Raw genomic sequence first — 22,500 nt, forward strand, 5'->3', positions numbered from 1 at the left:
ACAAAAAGTTTTAAGTTAATAGTTCTCCTAATTTTATTTTTAATTCAGTTAAGTTAAAATTGATTTGGAAACTTACAACTAACTTTTTTTTTTTTATGTACATTAATAGCCAGTTTTCTGGTTTTAGACCTCTGGTTTTGGTAGCATCATCAATAATAATAATTTTTACTATATTTATTATTTTATATTTTATAAACAAACTACGCAACTAGGACTTGATTAAAAGAAACTCATTATTTAATAAATGTTTAGCAATACAAATCAGTTAAGTTAAAAATGTTAAGATGTTGAAAATTATATTAAAAAAACTAAAAATCTGGTATGTGGAGGTCGCTCTGCTGTATATTAGGTTACTAGTGGGTCACTGTAACGGATGGTGTTAAGTTTGAATTCAACGTTAAAAAATCATTGTATAAGAAAAACAATTCTGAGCGAAGACGGTCTGTCAGTCTATAATATAACTTAATAATTTAGTATATTCGATGATATTATTGTGATTAAAGTAATTTATTTTACTAGTAAGTATTAGTACTACGCAGTAGATTAAATTCATTGAAAAAAAAGTACATTTGAAAAGTTATTGTGGGTATAAAATATAATAATATACTTCAAAAGTTTCAAGTACCCATGAATAATATTTTTAATTTACAACAAAATAACATAAACCATTACTCTTGGCAATTTAATCTTTAATTTAGTTCACATTTGAACATAAAAAATATGTGATAGTATTTTTTTGATTTTTTAATAACAGAATAACCTATTTATTTGAAACTTTCTTTTGAATTTTCAACCCTAACCTACAAAAGTTAAATATTTCAAACATTTTAAATTATTAAATTATTTGTACATTTTAAATTTTTAAATGATGTGAATTTTATTAAAATTTAAACTTTAAATGCTCATTGCAAAAATCATGCTTATGTATTTTAAATATTTTTTAACTAATATTGTAAATATCTGTGAGGAGAATTTTATTGAATTGTCAAGCTTTTTTCCCCAACAAATACAATTTTATTAACAATTATAGAAAAAAAAACTAAATAAACTAAAAAAATTCAAAATTCAAATTGTTTGTAAACAGCTCAAAACGAGTCAAAATAATTTGAAAATTGTATGAAGTATATGAATTGAAAATATAAACAAATAGTGTGAATTTTAAATATCTGTAATTATTGGTTTTTCTGTCATAAAAAATAAGTAAAAATTACTATATGAGAAATGGAGTGAATGTTGTCAAAATTTCAACTTCAAATGCTTATACAAATTTAATTTGAGTTTCCGGTAGAATTTTTTTTTTTTTGATAAAGGTAGACAAACTTATAAATAATCAAAGTTTTAAAAACTTGTCCTGTAACTGCTAACTTTGGATTTAAAAAAATTATAAGTTATAAATTAAAATTGTGTCTTATGAGTAATCACTTATAGCGGGTATTTCTAAATTAAACCTTATAATGAATGTCTATTTCAAGTACTTAAAAAAAAGCTATAATTATAAAATTACCCTACGATCAGGGAGCAGAAAAACGATGACGACGAGCAGCGTTTGTATATTACTATTGATCCCTCGTATTTTATGCATTTTCTCTCAGAAATAAAATATGTGTGTACTTGGGGTAGCATATTTTTCATGAAATTAATTTGTTATTTAAAAAATAAATTTAAGCACCAAAAAAGTATGAAACCAAAATTAATTACTTTAAACATCGACGCTTTCGGGCTTCGGCGGAATTTCTGATATTGTGTATGCACTGCGGAATAAATCAGATATACGGCTGAACTTAAGTCTGAAAATATTGAGATTTATTATGAAAAAAAAACCGTACGGGTCGCTTCATGTTTCTTGTTCGTGTCTGCAGCTTTGCTAACTGAAATTTTAGATCGTTTGCGTCTTTGCAACTACTTCGACAATCGCCACGGATTGCATTATAATTTATACTACGTCAATATGATAAAACCATAGGTGATAGGTATATAGTATATTACAAAATTGTATATCAAGGAGGTCTGTGTTTGAGATTTGATCATTAAGATAATGAAATGAGGTATAACAATAACCAAAATAGTTTATAATTTTAAAATTTAAATTACAACAATATTTAAAGTACATATCATTTTAATAATAAATAAAGGCGGTATTTAAATATTCGAAGCACAAGCATATTTATTTATGAGTTATTAAATATTTAAATACAAATCTTGTTGTAAATAAATGTGATTACACTTTTTAGATTTAACATAAAGGTATTCAGTACCTAACGCATCACATTTACCGTATGCCGACTATACCAACTATATATAGTTTGTAAAATTCAAAAATTTCAAATTTAATTTAAATCTTTTCTCTGAAAACTGTCGAGCATGAAATTAATAATTAATATTTTATGTATTCATTTTGAGTGCATTAGTTGTTTATATTTTAAGCTATTCAAGAATATTTAAAATTTAAAATTTCCTTATTTAATTTCCTATAGATATTCAATAATCAGCTGAGCGACTAACCCAGCTTTATAAAATAATTTGATGTCTGTTTTTTAGATACAACTATAATATAATGTAATCTTAATATATAATAGGAAAATGAAATATATATAACACTAAATTAATAGTGTCCTGTAACTGCTAACTTTGGATTTAAAAAAAATTATAGGTTATAAAATAAAATTGTGTCTTATGGGTAATCACTTATAACGGGTATTTCTAAATTAAACCTTATAATGAATGTCTATTTAAAGTACTTAAAAATAGGTTATAATTATAAAATTACCCTACCATCAGGGAGCAGAAAAACAACAACGACGACCCGCGTTTGTACATTATTTTATCTCTCGTATTTTATGAATTTGCTCTCAGAAATAAAATATGTGTGTACTTGGGGTAGCATATTTTTCATGAAATGAGGTATAACAATAACCAAAATAGTTTATAATTTTTAAAATTTAAATTACTACAATATATAAAGTACCTATTATTTTTATTTTTAATTTAATAATTAATAAAGGTGGTGTTTAAATATTCGAAGCACAAGCATATTTTTTTATGAGTTATTAAATAAAAATCATATTGTAAATAAATGAGATAACTACTTTTTAGATTTAACATAAAGGTATTCAGTGCCCAATGCATCACATTTACTGTACACCGACTATACCAACTATAGTTTGTAAAATTCCAAATTAAATCTTTTCTCTGAATACTGTCGAGCACGAAATTAATAATTAATATTTTTTGTACTAATTTTGAGTGCATTGGTTAGGTACATTTTAAGCTATTCGAGATTATTTAAAATTTAAAATATCCTTATTTAATTTCCGATAGATATTCAATAATCAGCAGAGCGACTTTCCCAGCTTTATAAAATAATTTTATGTTTGATGTACGACGGCGTGACTTTAATTCGCGGTTCGACCACAAGCAGACGGCATAGTAATATTCATATATTACTCAACATTTGTATAAACTAAAAATGAAAATTGTTGAATTTTGCGGGACATAAGAACTCCCGTGTACTGTACTAGTGTAGTATGACTAGTATGTACAACACCATTTATATCTATTTAATTGTATAAATATGTTATTATTCTGCGACCTGGATATTCCGTCGTCGTTTGTGCTATAAGCGTATTTATTTGTGTAGCGAGATCGGGAACAAAAAATATGCCCCTACTTTACCAGGGTTGCAAATTATCTATGATAATAAATTTTAATTTTGAGACTAAAAAGTAAAATATGTAAGCCCCAAAAGAATAGGTAATCAAACTTACGTATACTCTTCGTATATCGACTGTTCGGGGAATATGTAGCTGCAAGGACATATCTTGAGTGTAGACGCCATATCGAGGAACTTCTTTCTTCATCTAAACCCGAACTGAAAAAATCGAGATTTTTTTATAAAAATTACTTGAGTAAAATGAAATATGTAAGCAAATGTTTATTGTTGCCTTACACATTTCTCTTTTGTTCAATGAAATTATTAAAATTGTGAATCGTCTCCGACGAGTGACGACGATCGGCTTTTGCCATAGATCAGCGGTTCCCAACCCATGGGCCGCGAGCCATAGGTATAATATTAAATATTTTATATATTTAAAATAATATTATTATACATTTTTTGTTATATTTCTGATCATAATAAAATTTAATCAATTTTAAGTATAGTGTAGGTATAGTCATAGTGTATGGCATAGATGATAGATATAATATAATATGTTGTTATCAGTTTTCGAGTTTTTGAATTCTTTGGATGACACGATACATTTTTTATTTCAGATTCCGAAACATAATATTATTCGGAGTGTTTAAATCTAAACAATTCAGAACATGGAACTCTGCATATAGGCCATTTGGATACACTACTGTCGTGAGTCCAGTTTTTTGTCCTGCATCTCACAATATTGTTTTTAGTCTTAACGGTTAAACTATAACTTAATATAAAACTCTAGAAGTGCTGAGACATGAAAAAAATTCAAAATTAGGCTTTGAAATGTACAGAAGTAATAAAAAAATGGATACTTTAATCGTGAATATAATATTCTCTCTGGGCTCAGCATTAATATGTTATCAAACAATATTATTCTATAATAGTATGCAGTATTTGCTAAAAAATTGTGTGATTATATTTTACTACTGCAGCATAGTGTTATAAATAATATAATATATATACAGCCGTGTAGGTACCTAACTGATATTCTCACATAAAGGTAAGTGACGGGGAAAAAACCGTATAACCAAGGTTCAGGACTTATAGCATTTGCATACTTTTTTTATTTATTGTAAAATGTAGCAGAGTGCGAAATAAATGCATACCAAATCTAAAATTTGAATGAGCATATTTTGCATAGTTCATACATTTTGCCGGAAATCGCTCATTTGTACGTTATTGTGCTTAATTTGCATATTTTGGAAAATTTTTCGACATTTCAACTTCACAAATTTCACACCATCTAAAAAAGAAAATAGTAATGCAGCTTACTCGCAGTCTTATGTACCTATTTGCTATATACAACTCACAACTCCTTATAATTTTCGTGTTTTGAAAGTGTGCCATCCGCTGTTGAAAAACGACTGTGTTTCAACTGTGCGTCTGTGCTACGTCGAAAACTATACCAAGTCCAGCAATAATTTTAAAATCATCATTCAGCAATCTCAATGATATGGAGTTTAGTTTGAAAGAATACAGTGAAGTAAAAAAACTAAATGCACAGAACTAAACTGTTTGGGATTTTTAAATGTAACGAGAATTCTAGTAAATCTTTCATTTATTGAAACAGATTAAATTAATGAATATCATGAGTACTCATTGGCTGACTTGCAGTGTAGTCTGGCAATTGACAATAACTGGTATTGTATATAATTCTTTCAAAATAATATATTATTTAATTAATTGTTTTAAATAATTTTTAGATATATATTACCCAGTGAAATAGTGGTGGAACCGATGTTGGAATTTCTAAAGACAAGAACTCAACCAAAAAAAATTAATATGGATACACCTGAACTTTCTTTTTTTAAGTATTATTTAAAGTATTTAAAATTAAATGATAAAAATCAACGTCAATTCAAAAAAATTGTATTAAATACCATTAATCAACTTCTCGACATCCAAGAAACGTCGTATGAAACGCCAAGATACAATAAATGAAAATGTATAAAAAGTTGGACAAGTGGCGGTCGTACCGCTCTGCTGTTCAGTAGTTGTCAAGCATGTCGTTGTAATGGATATGTTAAATATGTTGAATTTTTTTTTTTTTAAAGCACATCATTGTATAATCAATACATTATTTCACTATGCTCCGCTCAGAATCTAATATCTAATTATTTAGAATTTGTTATTAACTTACCTCAATGTCACCAATAATTTCTCTTCTGGAGTGATACTTTTTCTGAAATTAGTATCAGGTTTTCGAATTCCATCGTTAAGTATTTCTAGAATATTATCAAACGTGTCAGTACTCATTCGTGTAAAATTTCTAAATTTACATTCGTAATTTCGAAGTTCATGAATAAAACATTTAATTGTATTATTTTCAGTTCGTTTCAAGTTCACAGGATAAACCCAAAGTTTTTTTTCTTCTTCCTGTTCAATTTCTCTTAAAAGAAACCATAAAATAGGAATAGCAACGTCCTCCTCGTCGGACGACATTTTGACGACTACTTGATATACTTTGATTTGACTAACTATGTCTATATTTTATCTAGTGAGCGATAACAATGCTTTATTATGACTAAAGCAAAATGACTAGACTTACATTTCTTCAATCAATTTTGCTTTACGAGTGTGCGGTCACCCTTATACACAAAGAAATATCGATAGCAATTCTTGGAACCATGATCCATTTCCATGTATCCTAGGATCCTAGGTGCCTTAACAACAAAAATGTCCAATAAAATTCCCTTCAATATAGTGAAAAACATTAGTAAAAAGACAAAAATTAATGTAGATAAAACACCCCCCTCCCTCCCCTCCAATCAAATACATTTTTAGTAAAAGATTAATAAACACTATAGGTAGTTGCATCAGAAGATCAGACATAGTTTGTCATTATATACGAGATACCTTCCAAAAATCTTCACATTAATTATCTCCCACGTAGCACGTAGAATTAAATACCTAATGGTTCATAAGCTCCATGTAAATAGATTAATTTAAGTAAAGACGTTACAAATTATATGTTGTGGAGTATAACTTGTAACTGTTGTGTTATAATGTATACTATAAAAAATGAGGTTTGGACGCAGTAACAAATATTTAATATAATATCTACATAGATATTTATATATTTTGCTAAGCTACTAAAGTTTAGAAATTAGAAAGAATTTCATACTAAAATTATTGATATAATAATGCATTTGTTCAATACATTTTCTTGGATAGATATTTAGAATTAGGTATACATGTGTACAGTTAAAAAAAATATTAATCTTAGGTACCCACATAATATAACTAATATTCATTTTTATAAATAATAATAAAATTAGTCAATTAAAAAAAAAAACATTTGATTGTACCCATACAATTTAAATTATAAATCTATATAGATCTTCTTCTATAGTAGGTGAGCAGATTAAGTGCTAGACGTTGCTACCAGGTAACATCTTTCAATTTTTAAAATATTTTGTTATTGTATTACAGTCACTTTATAAGGTGTTACCACACCCTCCCTAATCTCATGATTCATGTTAACTTCTTTTATTTTATCACTTATCAAATCTACTTATTGTACACAAATGTATAGACTGTAGAATTATTTCAATAAATAAAAAATATATATATACACATAATTACATAGTTTTTTATTATAATATTCTTATTACCTATATAAATTATTTAAATCGTTTAGAAACCGCTTAAACATAGTGTATTACCTGTCTATTGGGAGGCGGCTAGTTCTAGATCATTTTAGTAAGGTATGTAACTCGTTTCAACCATATGCCAAATTAAAATATGGACTAGGAATTAGGATAATATATGATCGATAGTTACTAATCTTCCAATTCTACAGACTGAGAGTGATATTGTTCATAATCTTCATTAGGACAGATACCTCTACATATTACATTCTACCCGTGAAGCTCAAATATCCTCTGTAACAACAGTTTATTTGTAATTTATTGGTAAGTGTTAAAACTTAAAACATTGTACATATTTTAATTTTAGTAAAACATCTTCTATTGGTTAATATATTAATATATTTTATTTTATTTAGTTATAAGTTACAGGTAAAAAAAAATGTCTTACATAGTTTTAAATTTTTAAATCATAACAAATTAAATATTTAAGATTACAAAACATTAAAAACTTAAAGTTACTATTTATACTACATACATTATCACAGTAGTAGTATTGTCAGTATTACTTAAATAGTCTTAGCTAAATCAGAATTTTCCAATGGACAAACATCAAGGATGCAAAACAATTGACGACAAAGTGGACATGTACATTTTGAAGACAACCATATGGTTGTGTCGTTTTGAGGTTGCCTTGATTCATACCTAAGATCAATATTTATTTTTATTTTTATAAAAAACAACATTGTTGATTTTTCTTACCATTTAGCCATGCAATCAACACACCACATAGGTTTGCATCGGCATGAAGTACAATTTACTATGTCATTGCTATCTTCACAACATTTGGTAAGCTTAACATCTGGAGGATTCACCAGACAACCAGCGCATACATCATCTTCTAACTAAAAATAATATTAATGTAACAAAAAATCTTATTCAATTTTAATATATTGTATTAAACACCAAATAGAAAAACTACTAACATTTACAATTTATTATTAGTCAAATATAATTATTTTAATCACTAAAAAAGATTTCCAAAAATAGTCTACAAACTTTTCTACATAACGATTAATTAATTTAAATTTTTTTTTAATTTTACAAACATAACATTTTTAAAAAAAATTGTACCTAAGTACTAATAATGTGGTTATTGAAACATCATAAATTAAAAACTGAAAACTAAATATTCAAACTTTGGCAAAATATTTTATACTTATGTATTAATTTTCATATTTAACATTTTCTTATGCATTATATTTTGTAGCAAGAGATAGGTTATTAAAATCAAATATTTAAAATATAATGCATAATTTGGTTATTCAGGATTTAAGTTTTGGATAAAAGTTTAGTAAATGTGTAGGTTAGTAATAGAGTATATGAACAAAATGTCATCTAGTATAATTTATTGAACATACTTCAGCTGAACTGTAACCATTATATACTGGATTTTGGGAAACTTGATCACGAAATACTTCAATGAAACGTTCAGTTCTTGAGCGCTGTAACTTGACATTATCTGCAATCTGTATAGGATGACCAATATGTTCTTCTAGTGTCTTAAAGTCTTCAGACCTTATTCTATTCAAAGAATATGAATTTTAACAACAGACATTAAGATCAATTAATCATTTGACTTACCTAACAATAAACCATTTAATTTGAGAACGAATTGGTATAACTTGGATGTTGATGAACTGTATACTACCTGGAGTGCCATCAGGCGTAGAGTCATGGTTATCTGAACTGTAAACTAAGAAAGAACTTTCTGATTTCTTGGAAACATAAACCATATAAGGTTTTATCGATATTATCCAGTTTTCAGTAACAACTGTTCTATTTGTTGTACCATACGCCAACGTCAATTTTTGAAGACTTCAACACAAATATAAATCACAAAAAGTATATTATTTAAAAAACATACAAAATACATTATAGGGTGGCACATAAAAGGGATTGAATATATCTGAAATATATATATATAAATTCATATAGTATAGAATATAGTTAAGCATACCATTGATATTCGGTTGAAATATTTTGAGCTATAAGTGTCCAATCAACAGAATTGTAACGATTCAAAATAATTGATAATGGATGATTGGCCCAATTATTAGATTTCCATTTGGATACTACTGAATAGCTGTAGAAGATGGGTAACAATGCCAAAAAAATCAACTCATAAAAGTAAACACTCACAAATGCTTTTTCATTGTCATTGACTAGAAGTGTGCCAAGTAAATAAACTGAAAACACAATCATTTAAATGAAAAATTATACACATATTTAAGATTATGCTTTTTTATAATGTATTAGATAAAATATAACTTAAGTGTTATACACCAACCGAATGGCAGGCCCGAATGTACAATGATGCTGTATGATGTTCGCTTGATGTGATGTAATATGAAATTGTTATACTCTTTGTCAATCACTGTGTCGAACAGACTCTCAACGGTTAGACCATTGGACACAAACTCGGTAGTTCTGAGCATAAAACAAGCCGAAACGATCATGAAGAACAGAGTGTAGACCAACAAGGACGTGTATTCAAACATCTTGGCAAAAACTGACAAAGGATGATTTACACTAAGAGAGAAGAGACTTATCGAATGGTTAACGCAAAACACAGCATGATTATTCGATCATCGGTAGACAGACTAGAATAACATTTATAGTGATACGAAATTTTGAACAATAGAACTATATCACTCAAAACTCACGTCGAATGTTGAAGGTTTATAATGTAAATTTATTGTAATATTTTGTAAAATATACTAAAATCAAATATTAAATTCAGTAAACATCCCACCACCATATGGCAATAAGGCATAGATATTAGATATCCACCATACAAAAACAAAAAAGACTAAAAGATACCCACGTCAGTCGTCAACTCAAATAAGCTGGAGATAACGTTGTGATTGTGATAAAAATATGTATGATGCCAATAATTATGTAAAATCTATAAATGATATCACAGAATAAATGAAACGATTAAAGCAGAAATCCTAAAATTAATGCGAACTAAAAATAATAGAATGAGCGAGAATATCGTTACTGCAAAATGCAGTTTAATATATTATATTTAATAATTAAGAATAAAAAATATAAAAATAAAATACAGGGTTGAGTAGGATCATTTAAATCATATGCATACATTTCTAGATACCTACTCGACACTGAATAATTTCATTACATTTTGCTAGAAGTTATTAATTATTAGTTATTACGATGTAATGATAAATACAATTCCAAACTAATTCAAGTATAAGTTTTTAAATCATCACCATGATTCCAATAAGCCTAGTTCATAGTTTTGTGATTAATTAAGATTAAAACTAAAAATTTGCTCTTCACAACTCTATGTGTACCTATTATAATTTCAAAATCAAACAGAAGTATGCTGTATACGTCAACAGTAAGTTAAAAATATTATGTTGTGACGTTATGCAAAGTTTTTAAAATGACCGCTAATACATAATGTTGATCAGGTGTGGGTTGTGGGAGATTATAGAAGATGATGACTGAGATTCTAAATGCCAAAGTGAGAGTTCTCGTTTTCTTGCACTGGCTGCACTGTAACTGAACTTGTGCCTCTGCCCGTGGTGTCCGATCAGCGCGTGCGTGCATATCGTCGGCTGTCGCGCAATACGCTATCCCGATGATTTGATGTCCTGAATCCTGATCGTCCTTTACTAAAACTTCCGAAACGTAAACACGCCATAAGTCGTGATTGTCGAGTACGGTGTTTTTTTGCGTTTTATTCCGAACTAATTTGTGTGATACCGCCGCAGTCGCGTACGTCATGTTCTAGACTTCTCGTCTGGAGTTCGGTTTCCGCCGTCGCGGGTTTTCGCCTCTTGTGGCCCAGTCTTTTCTCTAAGAGCCGTAAAAAATGGAGGCAGTCAAAGCTTTCACGTTCGAGGTAAGACAGACGAATGCTCACCATACGTGTGATTATTTGTGAACTTCCTGGTTGCTGGGGAAAATGCTTTTAACGAACCTGACTTCTATCCTATTTGAATGCGCTCTCGATCCTTGTCTCACGCAAAAGTTGATATTTGTATCTCGTTGACGATTGGTAAAAATTGACTGAGACACCGTCTGTTCTGAGTCCTTGGAATGTGGGCAGACTGCGACAGTGGTTGATATTTTAATATTTACCTATAATGCCATCAATGGATTGTTGTTAGATTGTTACTATCTGATATACAGTTAAGTTTTGTAATGTTTTTCAGCTTTATTCCATCATGGAGATGAAGCCACCAATATCCAAAGCAAAAATGACTGCAATTACTCGAAATGCAATCAAAGCCATCAAGTTGTATAAACATGTTGTTCAATGTGTAGAAAAATTTATTCAAAAGGTAAATTTAGATTATGCACTAAATAAATTAGTTCATGAAAGTAACATTGACTATATTCTTATAGTGCAAACCTGAGTATAAGATACCCGGTTTATATGTAATTGATTCAATTGTAAGGCAATCAAGACATCAATTTGGAAATGATAAAGATGTATTCGCTCCTAGATTTGCACGTAATCTCAAACAGACTTTTACACACTTATTTGCTTGTCCTGAAGAAGATAAAGTATGTTAAAAATTATTTTAGTGACACACTGTATAACATAATATTAAACAACTATTGTGTATATTTATAGAGTAAAGTTATTCGAGTACTAAATTTGTGGCAAAAAAATGCTGTTTTTACCACTGAGATCATTCAACCTATTTTTGATTTGGCTGCCAATCCCGATTACGGGGAACACTCTCAAACAAATCCATTATCATCAATTGATAATAGTCCAAAAATAAGTAACTATATTATTAAGTATTTATATTAATATTATAATAGACGCAATTATATTAGGTAGTTAGTGTAGTAGATCTAATTATAATATGGTTTTACATACATAATGATATTGTATATACTTCTTTGAATTATAAATTTAAGAAAACTGGACTTTCGTATTCAAACAATACATTTTAAAATCATTCATTTCTTCTGAAAGTTGTGAAATATTTCCACTTTTTTTACAAAGTTAATTTTTATTTGACTAAATATTGTGTTATTCAACAGGTGTTAAGACAGATCTTTTTAAAAGTCAAGAAAATACTCCAGTTAGAGATGATATGTCTAAACATTTTGACACTCTACAGGTTAATAATTATGATTGATTAAAAAAAAAAAAAGTTTGCATGCATTACTAATTGTTTTTAAAATTGCAGTCACAGAGCTTAGATACTGACAATAAACCAATAGATCCGGCTATACTTGAACACATACAAGCTATTCAATCGTTATTAAAGAAACAACCAGGCAATATGCAGCAGTCTTCAACATCTCCTCTAGTAAAAAAATCTGACGGAGTAAGACATAAATAATGCGATAAAGTATAATTATTAGCAAACAAGAAGTAAATTTTGATTGTATATGAACATTTTAGGTGAAATTGTTTGATAAAAAAATTCTTGATTATGATTATGGTGATGATGAAGACGAAATGCTTAATCAATCTCCAGTATTCCAACAACAGCAACATCAAAATTCTGCCCTTGATGGAATTGACAGGTTTGTTCTTTTAATATTTTTTTTTTTTTACTTAACTATAAGCATACAGAATACGATGCTATTAAACTTTAAAGAATATCTATATGACAACTAAATCTTTTAAGTTTTACTTTAAAATAATATTCAAAGCTTATTAGTTGTTAGTTATTTAGGTATTATAAAAAAAAACCAATTGCTATGTTTTTTAGTTGTTTACATTCAAATATGTTCATTTATAGGTATGTTGTAAAATTGAATTACTTATATAATTGTTTTAACATAACTATACTAAATCAATATGTAAACCTACACAATTTTATAATCCAACCAAAAATATCATGGTTTAAAAAAAATAAATAAATATAAGAACTAAGTTATTTCAGAAATATAAATCTACTCTTGCCAGAAAAGTAGTATAAGCTTCAAAGGTTTGTATTACATTTTGTTTTCTTAGAAATACATTGCTTTATTTATTTTAAAGGTACAGATGTATGTGTTATGTGTATAAGATATTATATCATCTAAAATAAAATACTACCACTATTTGTGGATGCAGTAAAATAGGTTTTATTGGATTAAATTCTATGTTATGTTATATGGAATGTATGTATGCTGGATTTGCTGCTTTTAATTAATTACAAATAATGTGTACCTAAAGTAATAACCATCAAAATGTTTAAGAATCTGAAAGAATAACCATCAGCTTTAATTTTCATTGGGTATATTAATATTTTGATAATCAACTGTATACACTTATTATCAAAAATTTGTCCTAATAGCTATTTTTAAATCTTAAATGTATCGCACTGTCAACAATATAATATTAACAGCTATTCACATGACATTTTTTAAATTAGTTTTACAGAAAATTTCAATAAGAATTTAATATTTATATTATTTATTAATTGTTATGCGCATACTTCGTGTTTGGATTGCATGATTTTTTATAATTAATTGGTTAAAAACTACCATAAATGGTATGTTTATATGTACATAAAAAAACTCAACGAAAAATATTTGTGTTTTTTTTGTATTATTATTATAATTTATATAATTGATACCAATTATATTCTCCAAACTTATTTTTAGTGAACAATATTTTTTTGATCCTCTCAGCATATAAGTGTATAACCAAATGCATTTATTTAATAGTATAGATATTTTCAGGAAATACATGGGTTAGAGAAGGAAATACCATTTGTAAATAATTTATATTAATATGTTAATTCATCGCTGAACTTTTACTTTTTTATATTGGTCAAAGTATACGAAATTCAAATTTGATTAAAATTGATGTATTTATCAAACCATACAGTTTTTATTAGGAAGTTGTTAGTAATTATCATTCATTGACATTTTCGATTTTGAACAAGATTCAAGTTTGTAGAGATATTTTCTATTATTTTGTATTTTTTAAATTCAGCCTATTGAATAACCCAGAAGTTCTGCGCACATTGCGCAATGTCGAAGGGTTAATGTCTACACAGTCTAAACAGCAAGCAGAGTTGGACAAGATAAAAGAAATGAGAAAAGAAGCGGAGTTCGACAAGCATCTTGCTCAGACTGTTCAGGTAAGATTACCAAAAATAGTACATGTGTAGCTTTAGCATAGTATTATTAAGCTATTCTTTGAAAATTTCAAAGAATCAAATTGTCAGTCCAAACACGAGTCCCTGTGCCTACTTTTGTTTAGTTGTTCCTCCAAATAAAAATTTCAGCGGTATCGAGCCATCGAAAGGTAGGTTTATATAATGAACGAGTGATCCAGTTTCCGAGCAATCAATTCCAGCTCGGTAAGTACTTAGATTTAAGCTCATATTAGTGAATAATTTTACTACCTATTTATTTAATTTTTTATAGTATTTCAACATTTTATGTAGCTTATTTAACCTCCATTTTTATTTCAGAATTTACCATTTGCTTCTGAATGTGAATTAAAACCAGCTCCTTTGATCCCTCAAGCAGCAGGTGGAATGATGTCTAACCCATATTTAAATCAATTGTTTAATTCACAAATATACCAGCAACAACAACCTTTGATATCATCAGAACTTCACCATAAACCTTTAACCCAGATAATGTATATATTTTTATTCAAATTGACTATAACTTTCAAATTTTTTAAAATAAATTTTGTATAGTAGTTATGATGATCCAAACCAGTCAAAACCTGAAGTAATCGATCTAGATCATATTGCATCACCTCCCCAAAATAAACGAGATGCAAGACGAGATGGTTATTCATCAGGTCTATCTAGAAAACGATCACCAAGGAAAAGTAGTCGTGAACGCCAACGTGAACGAGAAAAGGAGCGTGAAAAAGATAGAGAAAGAAGAAAAAAATATCTGCCTCCATTTAAAAAAAATCATTTAGCTGGTAAGAAAATGTCTTCACTTTGTTTATACTGTTGTTTATTTTGTATAATATTTACAGTTGTGAGCACTACTCTTTGGGTGGGGCATTTATCAAAACTCATACACCAAGATGATTTATATGGATTATTTCAACCAATTGGTGACATAGTTTCACTAAATTTAATATCGCCTAGAGGGTGTGCTTTTTTGTGTATGAATCGAAGGCAAGATGCTGCTCGTATAATGAGTAAATATCAAGGAGAAAGATTGCAAGGGAAGCCTATGACGGTAATTATCAGCCATTTAATCTTTTTATAAATATTATTTATGTTCTAAAATCTGAAACAAATAATACTGTTGATATCTAATTTAAACCATTTTCTTTTATTAAATTGACGTGCAATTTATCTTTACTTTTTTTGGATGTTATGGAACATTATTTAACCTAACCATCATCAGGATATTATCAGAAAGTAAATACTTTAAATTAAACTTAACAGTCATTTATTATTTGTGCAATAAAAATTAAATATGTATGATTTAAGTCAGTTAATTATGAATAATCTATTTTTTTTTCAACTCTAAGATTGATATTATTTCCATCTTTGATTATTATTTTAACTAAGTAAGGGGATCTATTTAACCATTTATCATAACATTTCTGCTGAAGGTATAATCTAAAATTGTATTTAATTGTTTAGTTGTTCCCATAATCGACAATGTATTCATGAATTTAGCAGGTTATAAACCCATGTTAAAATTGTTGAATGTTTAAACATAATTATTTGAGAATTTCAGAATAAAATAAATCATATTTTTGTTGTGGTCCATCCAACATTTTAATATAATTTATATTTTAATTTGATAAAGATTGCTTGGGCTCCGGGTCAAGCAATGAAAGATAAAGAATGGAAAGATTATTGGGAAATTGATGATGGAGTCTCATACATACCTTGGGAGAAATTAAACAAGGAAATAGACTACGATGAGTTGGAAGTTGGAGGAATGTTAGATGAAGACACAATGCCTGAATGGCTAAAAAGTAAGTTATTTTATGAATACTAAAAAAGTTCTTTAAGAGGACGTGATACCCGCATTTGTTGTCTCAGTGCGTACCATAGCAAATTTTACGCTCAGCAGAACACGTGTAGCCCCGTTAGTTTAAAAATTAGTGCAAATTGACCTCTTATAAAATCTAAAGGTAAGATTATTATCTAGTCAACCTTATAGGTTTTTTATTATATTTTAATTTTAACGCGAGTTATGAGTATTTTAAGATGTATAAAAAATTTACAATTTTAAAATACTCATAACTCGCGTTAAAATTAAAATACAGTCAAAACTCTTTATAACGAAACTCTTTACAACGAAAAACTCTATATAACGTAAACATTACATAATAATGATTGGTTTGCTATATAACCCATTAGACAATTCATTCTCTATAACGTATTAGTCACTCTCAATAACGAAACAATATTTTATGTTTCATAATACAATTTACGTGTTATTGTATCCATTACATATATAAACTATAAAAATAATCGGCAATAATGCCAAATAAAAAAGTTCCAAACTAAGATGACAGACTATTTTAAATAAAGTATAAATATGTATAGTATAAAAATTAAATTATATTTAATAAGTATGTATAATAATAATAATAATAATAATTTAAAATAATACGTAAATATATATAAGATAATGTAAAAATAATGATGTGTTTGATAAATAATTAAAATTTTGTTTTTTTTTAAACCCTCTCTATTACGAAAACTCTCTATAACGAAAGAAATCTCTTGGTCCCTTCAGATTCGTTATAAAGAGTTTTGACTGTATAATAAAAAACCTATGAGGTTGTCTAGATAATAATCTTACCTTTAGATTTTATAAGAGTTCAATTCGCACTAATTTTTAAACTAACGGAGCTACACGTGTTCTATTGAGCGTAAAATTTGCTATGTTACGCACTTGTAAGACGAAGACAACACATGCGGGTATCACGTCCTCTTAAGGATAATTCTAAAAACATTGACGTTGTACTTGATTGCCTATGCAGTTGTTGTATAGTAATGCAAATTTGGAATAGTGTTTAAACACACTGTCAACTGTACTTGATAAAAGCTTTAAAATCGGGTTTTTATTACAGCACATTTAAAGAACTTGCGAACATCAAAGAAAAATGAGAAAAAAGAAGAAGAAAAATTAACTGAAGGAAGTCAGCAACCTTTAAATACATCTAACTTTTTTGATCCACAAGGTGTCCAATCTCCAAGTGTTCAAAATATGCAAATGTCCCCTGCTCAAAATAGTCAGCCAAATCAGATGAATTTCAATATGCCACAAACAATGAGCATGCCTAATCCGTTTGGAATCAACCCTAGTATGTACAATTTGTAAACTTCAATATTTGTTTGAACCCTTTGACTAATGCATTAAAATATGACCACCTGGTCGTACTGTATTATGTTCACTCTATTGAAAATCCTTTTTTTTTAATTGAAGATTTCCATTCTATTTGCTATAAATAAAAAATAAGTGTATATGCGACAGCAGAATATTACCACGGTATTTGGTGCTGTTGTGTATATGCAACATCAATATTCTTATAGTATAATAATTATTATTATACTTACCTTTTAGGATTGATGAATCCAATGATGAATCCCATGATGCCTGGCAATATGCCTCCAATGGGGATGGGTCACCCTTCTATGATGATGATGAATAGAATGCCATCACCGTTTGGACCTCCACGTGAGTTACTATTTAATAGAAGTATTTATTAAAACAGTTAAATAACCTCAGCATTTTAGCAAATATGGCCATGATGGGAAACCCTCAACAAATGACAATGTCTAATGATGCACAAAAACCACTTGGCGTACCTCCAGATATGATGATGTCTTTTCCATTTGGTATGAATCTGCCATCTCAAAGTAAATAAATTAATGTCTAAACTCAATGTACCTTTAATGATTCTAATTTTTATATATATATATATTTATTTATTTTAGCTGCGGCAATTTCTTCTGCTCAGACGATGATGGGGATGAATCCACCTACTGTCACATCCGGAACTAGTTCTGCTCCTACACTTACACAAAATACAAGTCAGAAAGATAACCTGAGCATAACAAATCCTCCAAATCAGTTAGACCCATCAACCCTTATGCAATTTAATTTACCTCCTCCTCCAACACTTCCAAATTTGAATGATTTTGCACGAATTGCAAGTAACACACATATGGGCAATGATAAATATGATCCTAATGTATTAGGCAACTCTGATCAGGAAGATTCTAAAGATTCTGATAGAAATAATGAACGAGGTGATAGAATTCATGGACTAGATCACAGGAATCGTAGTTATGACAATCGAGAAAGAATTGATAGATTTGCAGATAGAGATATCAAAAATGATCGTGGGCGAAGAGATGATTTGTCTCAAAGACAAGATCCAAGGAATCGTATTAAAGGGCCTGAACAAAAGGAAAGAAAATCATCACGATGGGGTGATAAAGTTAATGAAGAAGTCGACAATAAAAATAACATTGATAGATTGTCAGTAAAAGAAGGATTAGGAATAGCTCAAGCTCCAAATATAGCACAGATAGATAACGTGAAAGATATTTTGATGCAAAATAATTCTTTGCATCAAATCCTCGAACATGTAATTCAAGACAACATGGGTAATCCTCCATTCCAACCTGGCATGTTTGGTCCTAATAATGGACCACTTCCCAATCAAATGTTCAATATGCCCCCTCAAAATTTTCCACCAGGATTAGGACAAGGTAAATACATAAATAATACAAACAATAATTGTTAAATATATAATGTTTTATATTATTTGTTTAAATTCATTTTAGATGGTCCAAGACCACCTCTTATGGACAATGGCAATATGAGAGGACGAGGAGGATGGAATCGTGGAGGCCGTGGAGGATTTAGAGGACGCGGAGGATACAACGGACCAAACTGGGATAATAACAATGGTCCCCCCAATTGGGATACCAACAATGGACCTAATTGGGACAATAATGGACCACCTCCTGTTTGGCAGAATCAAAGTATGAATAGGGGTGGTATGATGGGAAGAGGTAATTTAAGACCACCATTAATGCAGAATGTAATGGGCCGTGGCCGAGGTACCAAAAACTGAAATGAATATTGTATAGTTTATTTAATGAATTTTACTTATGTTTTAGATAATTGGATGGACAATAATCTACCTGCTAATAGAGGTAGTCGAGATTCAGATAATTGGGTCGGTCGAGGAAGTGGACGTGAAACAGATAAATGGGGAAGTCGAGGAGGTAGTCGTGATTCAGATGGATGGGGTGGTCGTGGTAGACTTTCTCCTTGGAGAGGCAATGGTAATCGAAGACGAAATGAAGATTGGGAAGGACCTAATCAACAAAAGCGTTGGAGACGTGATGATAATCCTGAATGGGACGAACAACAAAAACCATGGAAACGTGGACCAATGAATGAAGAAGAAGAATGGCAAAATAATAAACAAGGATCACAGTGGGCTGCTGGCAAAAAAGATGAAACCAACTATACAAAAATAAAAAATCGTGACAGCAATGAGGAACGTTCCAGAAAACCAAGCAAATGGGGTGATAAAGAGTCAGATAATAATACTAAAGAAGATCGTTGGAACAGAAAATCTGTAGAGCACACTTCATCCAGAGATGAATCCAACTCAGAAGAAGGGCCGCATCAAACAAGCGCTCCAATGGATTTAGACAACTATGAAGGTGAAGCTGCTGATAATATTGAGCAACATCATGGAGTCCAAGAAGAAGAAACCTTAAGCTCAGACACAACATTTAGACAGCAGGACGAATTTAAAAACGAGGGACATCAAAATGAGACGCAGGAACATCATGACTTGGGTGTTTATAATTCCAATTCAAATGACGAAGATAAGAATAATGTTGAACAAAATAACGATGAGCAACATAATGATAAAGTTCAACAATTTGAGGATTATCAAAATAATTTTATCAATAATTCACAAGAATTGTCCCATGACAATATTGAAGAAACACAGGAGAATTCCCAAAAACTACCCATAGACAATTTTGACCATCAACACTTAGAAGAAAAACAGGATGATGAGTATAGACCCCAGGAAGAATATCAAAAAGATTCGAAGGACAATTTTAATTCCCAACAAGAAAATGAAATGAGTCAAAACAAAGAAGAATTTGAACAAAATGTGCAATTTGAATCCGATTATAGTAATACTAATTATGAAAATGACCGATCTAATAACCACCAATCTTTTAATGAAGAATCTTCTCACAATTCAAATAATGAGGAGCATTGTTCAATCAACACTTTTGTGTCTCAAGTAGATGAGGCTAATCAAGACATGAATATGGAAGAAAAATCTCATGAACCTCGTGATGACTTTTATTTTGGGGCGGATTGTGAGTCATCTATTAATATGGAACAACAAAATAATGAGATTCTTCCAATTGAAGAAACAGGAAATGTTCCTCCGGATAATAATGAAATAAACAATATCAATACAGCAGAATAAAATCAAAGTAAAAGCACTTTACTTTTGCAACGTTTTGTCGTATATATTCCAAAGTGTTTTATGAGTTTACTATTGTAATATTGTATATTCCATTTCAATTGTGAATGGTCTACATTGAATAATAATATAATAAATTGTTTATCATTTTTTATTAGCGACTGTTTACTTTATAATTATTTTTATGAAATGTTTTTTACTTATCATTGTATAACGATTAACTGATATAATATTATAAAAAGTGTTAAGTATAAATTTGACGTAGGGAAGTGACTACGTAAATATTGTTAAAAATAAGTCATTTTATGGTACTTAAATTCAATCAATTATTTTTTATTTTAAAGAACATTGCAGTTAGTGTATCGCACATTCAATTTGTCTTATTAACTCCAATTTTAGGTTTAACAAACTGTTTAGTACAAGTCATTAATTACAATTAAAAAAAAAATATGTGTTATTATAAAAAAAAAATAATTATTTTTTTATTTGGTTGAATTATGTATTTTAATTTTATTTAAAACTGTACTTATTTTACCCTATTAATTCCCAACTAATTTATTGTAAAAATGTTAAATTATGTTTATAGTATTCTTCTAGAAACTTAAAAGTTGACTGTAAAAAATCATAAACAACTGTACATAATTTTATAAATATCACATTTTACTTAAAATGGGGGCTTTCTGTTATATACATAGTATATTACTATATTGATAATTTAATTTGATATTTTAATAACAGTAAAAAATATATATATTATTTAATTATTTCAATTATTTGTGTGTCTTAATTTGTGTTATTTACTATTTACTTAAATGAAAAGGCTGTTCATTGTTTTACCGACCACTGTACCAGTGCATAAAAGTAGTTTCATGTTAACAGAAATAATTGTTTTCTGTACATACTATGTACTATATGTCTATATTAGTGAATGTGATTCACTTTTCTTATGATTTAAGTGGTTCAAGGTATTTCATACCATTAGAAACTGAAATGTGATGATTTAAAATTAAATATAATATATATTGATATTCAATTGTTTAGCCAACAATACCCTCCATTGTAAAAATAAAAAAATTATTATTTATTTTAGATTCTATGCTGAGCATAAACATATTTTTTTGGGGGGGGGGTCTGTGTTCGGAATAGTTAGGTTATTTTTAATTTATTAAATTTGTTTTTCTTTGATAAAATATATTTTCTCTGAGTGAAAAGCTTGAAAATTGATTACAAAGTTCCCCTCGTACTTTGTTAAAGTATCACTGTAGCAGTTCAAAAATATTAAATCTTAGGAAGGTTTTTTTTGTGAATAATTAAAAATACAATTTTATCAAAATAGGGAAATTTTGAAAATTATTTTGTAGTTAAAAATGTACAAAATGTTCAATAATTTTTATTCAATTGCTAAAGATTGAAAATTTAAAAAAAGGTTTTCTCATAAGGAATTATTAATGTTTAAAATCAAAAATATTTATTAATATTTACAGTTTTTATTTTTATTTTTTATACACATTTTAAGTTCAAATTTGGACCAAATTAGATAGGTACCAATTTAACTTTGTTAGTTATTTTGTTGTTATTCAAAAACACCATTCGTGGGAATTTATAAAATTGCGAATTTCAATATAATGTTATGTAATGACCTATTAACATTTTCATTTTAATGCTTACTATTGAGAATAATTTTAAACTAAGTATTTACTATTTATACGTCATGAACCTTTTCACCCTGTGACACACTGCTTTGA

General features: G+C 28.6%; 2 protein-coding genes and 1 long non-coding RNA gene across 6 annotated transcripts in view; 2 read left to right on the forward strand and 1 right to left on the reverse strand.

The window, feature by feature from the left end:
* LOC111041776 overlaps positions 1–5,881 on the forward strand; it is a 7,631-nt gene extending 1,750 nt beyond the window's left edge. Inside the window, exons 2-4 of the long non-coding RNA XR_002605364.1 lie at positions 4,270–4,360; positions 5,271–5,340; positions 5,404–5,881. This is a non-coding gene — a long non-coding RNA (uncharacterized LOC111041776). The remainder of the gene's footprint in view (positions 1–4,269; positions 4,361–5,270; positions 5,341–5,403) is intronic.
* Positions 5,882–7,711: 1,830 nt separating this feature from the next.
* On the reverse strand, positions 7,712–10,188 carry LOC111041774 (E3 ubiquitin-protein ligase TM129). Its single transcript, XM_022326181.1, has 6 exons — positions 9,638–10,188; positions 9,308–9,536; positions 8,932–9,165; positions 8,709–8,871; positions 8,050–8,192; positions 7,712–7,992 (listed from the first exon to the last, which is right to left on the reverse strand). Exons 1-6 carry the CDS (start codon positions 9,846–9,848, stop codon positions 7,857–7,859), a joined length of 1,116 nt encoding a protein of 371 aa, XP_022181873.1. The 5' UTR covers positions 9,849–10,188; the 3' UTR covers positions 7,712–7,856.
* A 771-nt stretch (positions 10,189–10,959) lies between these two features.
* LOC111041773 (protein SCAF8) lies at positions 10,960–21,250 on the forward strand. 4 transcript variants are annotated; one of them, XM_022326180.1, is made up of 18 exons: positions 10,960–11,218; positions 11,532–11,660; positions 11,725–11,886; positions 11,957–12,110; positions 12,376–12,455; positions 12,525–12,665; positions 12,743–12,867; positions 14,270–14,417; positions 14,754–14,926; positions 14,988–15,223; positions 15,281–15,489; positions 16,072–16,243; positions 17,351–17,584; positions 17,845–17,958; positions 18,018–18,140; positions 18,219–18,998; positions 19,074–19,304; positions 19,413–21,250. In XM_022326180.1, the coding sequence occupies exons 1-18, from the start codon at positions 11,189–11,191 to the stop codon at positions 20,756–20,758; spliced, it is 4,587 nt and encodes a 1,528-aa protein (XP_022181872.1). In that variant the 5' UTR covers positions 10,960–11,188; the 3' UTR covers positions 20,759–21,250. The 4 variants fall into 4 exon arrangements, with proteins under 4 accessions (XP_022181872.1, XP_022181871.1, XP_022181869.1 ...); XM_022326179.1 differs by having other exon boundaries at positions 18,018–18,119; positions 19,074–19,352; XM_022326177.1 differs by having other exon boundaries at positions 11,189–11,218; positions 19,074–19,352.
* Positions 21,251–22,500: the final 1,250 nt, after the last annotated feature.

This window comes from Myzus persicae, unplaced genomic scaffold (assembly GCF_001856785.1).
Source record: "Myzus persicae strain clone G006 unplaced genomic scaffold, MPER_G0061.0, whole genome shotgun sequence".
Lineage (NCBI taxonomy): Eukaryota > Metazoa > Arthropoda > Insecta > Hemiptera > Aphididae > Myzus > Myzus persicae.